The sequence below is a fragment of the Nicotiana tomentosiformis genome, chromosome 2, assembly GCF_000390325.3.
Source record: "Nicotiana tomentosiformis chromosome 2, ASM39032v3, whole genome shotgun sequence".
NCBI lineage: Eukaryota > Viridiplantae > Streptophyta > Magnoliopsida > Solanales > Solanaceae > Nicotiana > Nicotiana tomentosiformis.
Genome location: NC_090813.1, coordinates 19,414,396 through 19,422,734, shown reverse-complemented (window position 1 = coordinate 19,422,734; position 8,339 = coordinate 19,414,396). Strand labels below are relative to the sequence as shown.

Genomic DNA, 8,339 nt, shown 5'->3' with positions numbered 1-8,339 from the left:
ATGGGACAATGTCTCATTGTCAAGAGAGGGAAACTTAAAATTTTACTCAAAAATTTTATTTTTCCCTCCATTTCTCATTCACCCTCATTTTAAGACTATTTCATTTTAAATAAAAACCTCTAACAGAAGCGGTCTAAACTATCACTTTCATTAGCAACTTAAATAGGAGAACAAGTCCTCCTAAGCCAATTTGGTTACGAATTTTTTGAATAATTTCTCGTTGTCTAGTGAGTCATCGCACGTGAAAGAAAAGAAAAAAAAAAAAAACACATACACACTCTCACTCAACTTCAAAGTCTTCTAGTTGACGAATAATTGAAGTACGTGAAAAGAAAAAGAAGATAGGGAAAAAAAAACAAAAGACTCAAAAGGTGAAGTTATTGAAGCACTTTAAGTTTAGGTTACCTAAAACAAAGAAGATTAGGCTTGTGAATTTAATAAGGATTATTATAAGGAAAAAAAAACTGCAACTATGACTAATTACTAAATGATTTAAGTTATATTATAATATAAATATTTGTTTTATATTAATATAATCTAATTATTTAATAACAATTTGATTACAATTTTTATCACATTATTAATTAATATTTATTATAAAAATTTATTTATAATTATCTTGTAAGTGATTTGATCGTATAAATATTTTTTTATACCACAAAACTCATATCCATCTAAAAGCACAAAACTTAAATCCATTAGTAAAAGTACAAAATGTGCAATGCAAGACTTTACATACGTAGTTAATCTAAACGAATCTGTACATATGTTTGTCTAAATTCAACATTCACTGTTATTGCCCTTACTATAACATCTTATCAGTGATGTGAAAGATCAACATTTTTTCAACTTTGGACATGAATATTTATTGGGTTTTTCTTTTTCTTGAGTAGCCGGCTCTCTAGCGGCTCGAGGCTGGGTTCATTTCGGTTCAAAGAAATCCGGAACCGGCTCGGAGTCTCAGACCTCTTATTCTAGGAGGCCCAGACCAGACTAATCTCTAAGAGGACCAACCTGATTAGGGGCGTATGAAGGTTGAAGGATGTGAGTTCACGTGAACTCATACTCCTCTCCTTAAATTATGTATAAAAATGTTATATTTTTTTAAGATTATTTAAATATATATGCGTGAATTCATGTCTAAAGGCTCTTATGGTGTAATTATTATTGGGTGCACCTCTACAAGTAAAATTGGCGGTTTAAATCCACTCTGAACGATCTTGTTTTAGACACGGAGTATAGATATATATGTGAAAATTATTAAAATTTCAAAAAGAATATAATTTTGAACCTATACTTTTAGAAATACAGTGAGTTCATGATAAAAGACTAAAGGTAAACCCGTCAAATGTAAATCCAGATCCACCTCTTCATGACAGTGCATTATCCTCTTAAAATCTTGGATTCGCCTCTTAACCTGATGTTGCGGTTTCATTTATTATGCCTGATGTTTATATGATATTTGTCTTACCTAGATTGAGTTGTGGATCAATTCAATTCAGTTCTATCGAGTTAGATTAACATGATCAGCTTATTGGCTTAATTAAAGGTGTTAGACTCGAAATCATTTATTAAACTGTTGGACGAAAACATATAAAATAATAGTATAAGTCAAGGGGATTTTACCAATTGGATAAATGACAGATGCCAAGCTTAAAATCAAGTATCGTCGATGCCAAATTTTTTATTAGCTAAATCACAATACCGAATCCCAGGGTATGATTATTTTTTGGCCCACCACCTATCTGTCTTTTGTTGGATAAAGTTTTTATCCTATTGTTGTATTTTTGGAGGTAAGGTCTAGTCCCCCTCTTGTATACTTCTTCCAATTAATAAAACATTTGGGAAATTTTATATTAAAAAAAGGGTTAAGGGGTACAATGTAATCCAAACTCAAACATATAAAATTAAATTTAAAGTTTAAAAATTATGTAAATTTGAAATAACTTAAACTAATAATATAAGAAAGATTCATTGGTCTTTACATATTTTTTTTCCTTTCAGAAAGTAAATAAAAATTGAGAGAAACCTATTTTGATTCATCTAATCTTAACCATAAAAAACTTAGCCAGATTCAATCATAACATATTTATTGGCTTTATTTGTTTTAATAATCTAGCACATTTTTTTCTGTTTCTATTTATATGAGCACTTTTCTTTTTAATATGTCAATATCATTCTGAATGAGCTTATTTATAGTTACCTATGTATTTATGTTTTATTTTAAATTACAAATTTTAAATTCTTTTAAATTTTGTACTTATTAAAATGCATCATGTAAAATGAGATGAAGAGAGTATTGAATTAACCCAAATAGCCGCCCACCCAATCGCTTAAACTAAAAATAGTCGTGCAAAGGTATAATATATGCATAATTTACGTATAAACTATGTATATGAGTAGAAAAAGTAAATAATGAATATGACTAGCAATTCATGTAAAGATTGCTTATTTGCCACCTCCGAGCCGATGGTTCATAGCCTCCTTCTCTTCCTTACTAAACCTGTCCATGTAAGGTCAAAGGTGAATTCAAAATTTTAAGTTTATTATTTCCTACAAAGATCTCAGGTTTATATTGTTTACCCTTAAAAATGGATAACAATTAAATTTATACGCGGTTTTAAGGATATGTGGACTAATTCAATACAAGTAATTAATAACGTTAGATGAGCAAATTAAAGATAGAATAAACAGCCAAACCAGTAGCAGTATTGAATCCGGGCTCGGTTATGAGCTTAACAATTAACCTACCTTTGGTTCAGAACCAAACCCTTATGATGAACTATGAGCAAAATTAAGGACTTTGAATCACTTTTAGGAGCAAATAAAATAGATGTATATTGTCTTGATATACGTGTTACACTGTCTGTTGAATAATAAACCTCCCCCTTATATAGCAGGGGAGTTTTACCCTAAGTACAATTCTAAGAAAGGTAAAAATCTTCCTTTTCGCTAATCACTAATCTGTTGTTGATATGGGCCGAGATCTGCGTCGTGATATCCGGTTGGGCATGGATATCATGGATCTTTGTTAATCGTGTCCGGACGTTTGGTAATATTTTTTGAGGTATTGGAACACGAACCAAATTCGGAAGGGGGTGTGGTCTCTATGGTTCCGAGGGCAGGTATGTTATTTGGGCCTTGATGCGAGAGGCTCCTAGATCTGATTTCGATTTCTTCTAGTTACGTCCTTGCTTCGTTTGCCCTACCGGTAAATCGGGGTACTCGTTAGCCTCGGTTTTACTCGTAAACATATAGTCCCTTCGTTTCTTAGAGAGCAGATTTGCCGAAACGATGAGAAACGATAGATGTTCTTCGGTTCCTTCCTCCGTACGTTACAACCAAAACGACGAAGAAGTCGAAACGTCCCATTAGTCGTGTCGTTCTGTCTTCGGACACGTGTCAACCATCGGCTGATTGCCTCCGAATGCGAAGCATCGCGAGCTTCCCATATAAAAGCTTATATCCCCTACTCTTTTTCCACTTTTCGATCAAGCTTCTACCTTCGAATTCTCTAACTATCACCAACTTCCTTCAAACCTTCATATCTTCATCCTTGATTTTCAAATTCTCATAGTTGTTCTTGGGTTCTTACCCAGATTTTCTTCGAATCTTTATACGATGTTCTTCAGCCTTCAAACTTTTCCCTTCAAACCTCCATAGTTTTTCTTTAAATCTTCAAACTTTCAGACAGTAATGGCAAAAACTTCCAAGTCAGTCCCTCAGCAAATTACCTCTTCATCTTCCCAACCGACCGTCGGTACTGAGGCGGTCGCTCCTGAAATAGTTATTCTCAAGATGGCTGCTCCCGAAGTGGCTGCCACAGAGTTGATTGCCACCAAACCGGTTCCCGATCCCCTTTGAAGATGTTTATTCCCAGGGGTTGTTCAATTGGGGACGACTTCAAGGTCGAGAAACCCTCATCCAAACAGGACCGGGGGTGAAGGAGCATCGAGGTACATATGCTCTGTTACTGAAGACGTCCTTCCTGCGATCCGAGAGGACTATAAATGGGAAGGCAAAGACATAGTAGTCCCCGGGCATGAGGATGCTATTACAACCCATGTGGAGGGGTATTTAAGTGTTTACACTTACCCCTTCACGCTAGGCCCGGTAAACCTGGTTGTTTTGGATTTTTATAAGAGGTACGATGTGTGCCTCGAAAAAATCCATCAGTCTCTATGGAGGATCGTGATCCTCCTCTGTTACTTTGTAAATAACACCAAGTCTCGTCGGTTCACCATCGACCACCTGCTCCGTCTATACAGTCACCGAATTTTTTGAGGGAGACTAATCAAGCTCACTTATCGTGCCAACAAGGCCCCTTTTTAAGTATTGACGAAGACCGAGATCGAGGCTGGCAGGGGCGCTTCGTTCGGGTGAAGACTGAAGATCTGATCCCTCCCAAGTTTATGCCATTCCCCGAGAAGTGGAATGCATCTCGTAAGTGCAGTCCTTCCTTAAGTGTCAATGTTTTTTCATTTTCTTTCTCACCATTCGTATTTGTGATCGTGCAGCTGTGGCCCGGATTCCAAATATGACCCCCCCCCGGCTTAAGGAGTGGATCAAAGACATCTGGAAATAGATGTCATACTTCGAGCGCTCATGGCGCAAGCTTTCGAACTGATGAGGGCCCATTCTCATGGTAAGGTTCTCCTTCGAATAGCTATTATCGTATCCTTAACCCACATCATACTAACCTTTCTTCTTTCATTTATAGGTTTACCTAAGACCACCGAGCTTAGGCCTTTGGAAGGGGATGAGGATGTATCCTTGTCCGTTGATCCCTCCGTTACGGGACAGCTCGGGCTGCCGCGAGGGAAAAGAAGAGGATGAAAAGAAAACCTTCAGGCTCCCCGGGTCCTGAGGTGAAGCAGAAGAAGAGGGTGGCTCGCAAGCCCAAGAAGAGCACCAGCTCCCGGGTGCCAGACTCTGATTAGCTTCTTCGGCTCAGGGGTCAGTCGGAAGAAGATGACATTTTTATCGCCCATGGATCGACCCTTCCCGGGGATCAGGCAGTAATCGAGGGGGAGACTCGTAAAGCCAACATCCCTCAGATGTGAGAGGTCGATATAGAGACAGGGGTGGGGCCCCCGGGATGCCGGCTCCGCTTTGAAGGAAGCCCCCGGTGTAATAGAAATTATGGGGACGCCCCCTACACCGAGTCTATGCTTGAGGAAGCCCAAGTAGGAAAAGAGAAGTCCAATGAAGGGGTTCATGGCATGGACGATCCCCTCCATTCTTTCTTTTATGGCGTGGAATCATCTACTTTGGGATATTTTTTCGGGCTGGGCAACCTGGAAGTCCCGGAGAAGGATCTTCGGAAGCTGGTGGGCCGAATTCGAGCCCAAAATTGATTAATTAGTTTCCCTCTTTGAGCGCGGACCCTGGTCGCAAGAGATCGATTATTCTTACTGTCCCGAAGGATGCTCGGGTTCTATCTTCTCCTGTGGGAGTAACCGGCTACCTCCGATGCCTGGTGACCGAGGAGGACCAGGAAAAAATAAATGAGGTAGACGTGCCGTGTCTTTTCAATACGACGCTTCGGCGCTGAACTAGGTAAGACATCATTACGTCTTTTTGAATTTTACTTAGGTTTGGATATCTCTCATGACATTCATTGTTTTACATGCCTCAGTAATTCATCATGAAAGCTTCCTCCGGTATCGTGTCGAGGTCAATCGGTTCGAGCTTGAGCACAAGGAGCAGGCTCAAAAAAGGGACATGTACAAGCTCCTCGGCGATCAACAAGATAGGGTCATCAAGGACCTTCAGGCCGAGCTGGATTGGGCTTAGAATGAAGCATCGGCCCTGAGGCGGGAGCATGACAACTTGGTCTAAAAGGTAAAGGTATTTGAAGTAATGAGGAAGTAGTCGTAATGGCTAACGACAAAACCTCACAGGTCCACCTAAAGATCGACCAGATCGACCAACTCCGAAAGGAGATGAACGAGATCCAAGCCATGGTCGATGGGTGGAAGAGCAATATGGATATGCTGGCTTTGGAAAAGGAAACCGCCCAGGCAAAGCTGACATCGGTAGAGGTTCAACTTCGGGTGGTGAAGGAGAAAGTTGACAAGCAGGCTCAGTTGAATGAAGATCTCCGAGCACAGCTGAGATCTATTGTCGTAGAACGAGATGCCCTCGATAGAGATCACAAGGCAATAAAGTCCAAGTTGGAGAATACCTCTGCCGAGGTGGAGGAGTTGGTGTCCCAATACAAGACCGATGTCGAAGCAGTCCAGGCCCGCCTGAAAACCAATGCTGAATATGTGAGGTTGTTGTCTCGAAGAGAGACACTTGAAGAAATCTACGCTCGAGGATTCAACCTGTCGACCGAGATCGAGGAAGCAATAAATCTTGAGGCTGAGGTGAAGAAACTTTCTGATCGGAGGGTTCTGGGGGGTCCAAAGGCTCCGACGATTCTAGCGACGAGTCGGGCCCCGGCGAAGATCAAGCATGAACGCCTTTGAACTTTTTTAGTTTTTGTCTTGTGTATAGTTTTTATTTATTTTGAGGCCGTTTTTGTTGGGCCTTTTTAAATACATTCCATAATATATAAAATTTCCCTTTCTGGCAATTTCAAATCTCTACTTTTTAGCATCTTTTCATAATCTCTATTCTTGTAATTATATATAATTCCCTAGAATAGAATCAAATGTAGTAATAATTCGTTCGTTTATCATGTGTCCGAATAGAGCCCGACTTCGATGCAACTTTATTTGCTCGAGGCCTTGAAAACTCGATGTGACAAGCACTTTTCCCAAGATGCTTAAGTGATTTTAGATGATGCTTTTGCCGAGGGTAACCTTTTAGCAAGTTTTGAATTTTTATAAAGGCCTTATGTTCTGATTACGAGCTTTGGACTTCTCCGAGTCATTGTTTGGGGGGTGTCCATAGCCTTTCGTGTTTAAGCACTACCTAATAGGTTTTGTACCTCCTAGGTTTGGTAGCCCGAGTTGCTCGAACTTATTTTGGACGACATTCTCTGAGTAGGGGTAGCCCTTGGGCTCGATAGTCCTCGAATAGGGATAGCCCTTAGGCTCTATGTTTGAAGTGGCAAAAATACATAATAGCAAGGTGGAAACTTTCTTTCATTTCTGTGTATAAAATACATGATCGAAAGCATGTAAAAGCTTGTATTATGGCTAAGATGGCCTATGCGGGCACGATTCATTTGACTGTTTGGCCCTTACAAAAAATCCTAACTACCGAGCCTAAAATGTTCAAATACAAAGTTTCCTTCTTTCCTTGCTAATAACCTTAACCCGAGGGTGATGATCCTCAATATTCGAGGTCGATCTTGGGAGGGCTCGGATACTGTTGATGCGCCCATTGACTCCGATTTAAATTCGGTTTTCAAATCTAAGTTAGCATGATTTACTGTTGCCTCGTTAAAAACCTTGCCGGAAAACTCATTTGGGACAAAACAGATTCAAGGGAAAAAAGAGTTCAACACGTGCTTTCAGACCTAATAGTCACATTCTCCTTTGCCTGTTGCATGCAAGTGTTTGCCCGATTTATAATATTATAAAAAGAAAAAGTAAATGAGATCATACCTTAGCAGTAGTACCGCTTTAAGTGCATCACATTCCCGTTGTTTGGTAGCGGTTTTCCATTTCCCGCTTCGAGTTTGTACAAACCATTACCGGTAATTTCGACTACTCGATATGGTCCTTCCCAATTTGGTCCCAATTTTCCCTCGTTCGGGTGTCAGGTATGCAATGTTACTTTTCTTAACACCAAGTCCCCGATCTTGAAGTCTCGGAGGTTGGCTCTTCGGTTGTAATATCTTTCTATCCGCTGTTTCTGGGCGGCCAGCTGGACTAGGGCGGCCTCTCGTCTTTCATTCAATAGTTCTAGGCTCATACTCATGGCCTCACTGTTCGATTCTTCGGTTGAAAATCGGATCCTGAGGCTCGATTTTCTCACTTCAATCGGTATTAATGCTTCGACATCGTAGACCAATGAAAACGGGGTGGTCCTGGTACTAGATTTCGAAGTTGTACGGTACGTCCACAAGACTTCGGTCAGAATTTTCTTCCACTTCCCTTTGGCATCGATCAACCTTTTTTTCATGTTTTGGAGTATGGTCTTATTTGTAGATTCCACTTATCTATTTCCACTAGGGTGATAGGGTGTGGATAGTATCTTTTTGTAATACCCCAGAAAATTTTGAAGTACTTATGCGCTATTAAGAAAGTTGATGTGCGCTAATTATATTATTTTATGTGCAAACAAAGACTATTATATGAATGATATCAATTGATCAAGATAATATATGTATGGGGTACATTAATAATGGTTTATGGTCTAAGAAGATCCCCAAGACTAACTCA

General features: G+C 39.7%; 1 protein-coding gene across 1 annotated transcript; it reads left to right on the top strand.

Moving 5' to 3' along the window:
* The first annotated feature begins 5,879 nt into the window (after positions 1–5,879).
* Positions 5,880–6,473, top strand: LOC138904438 (tropomyosin-like). Its single transcript, XM_070192937.1, has one exon. The coding sequence runs from the start codon at positions 5,880–5,882 to the stop codon at positions 6,471–6,473; it is 594 nt and encodes a 197-aa protein (XP_070049038.1).
* The last annotated feature ends 1,866 nt before the right edge of the window (positions 6,474–8,339 follow it).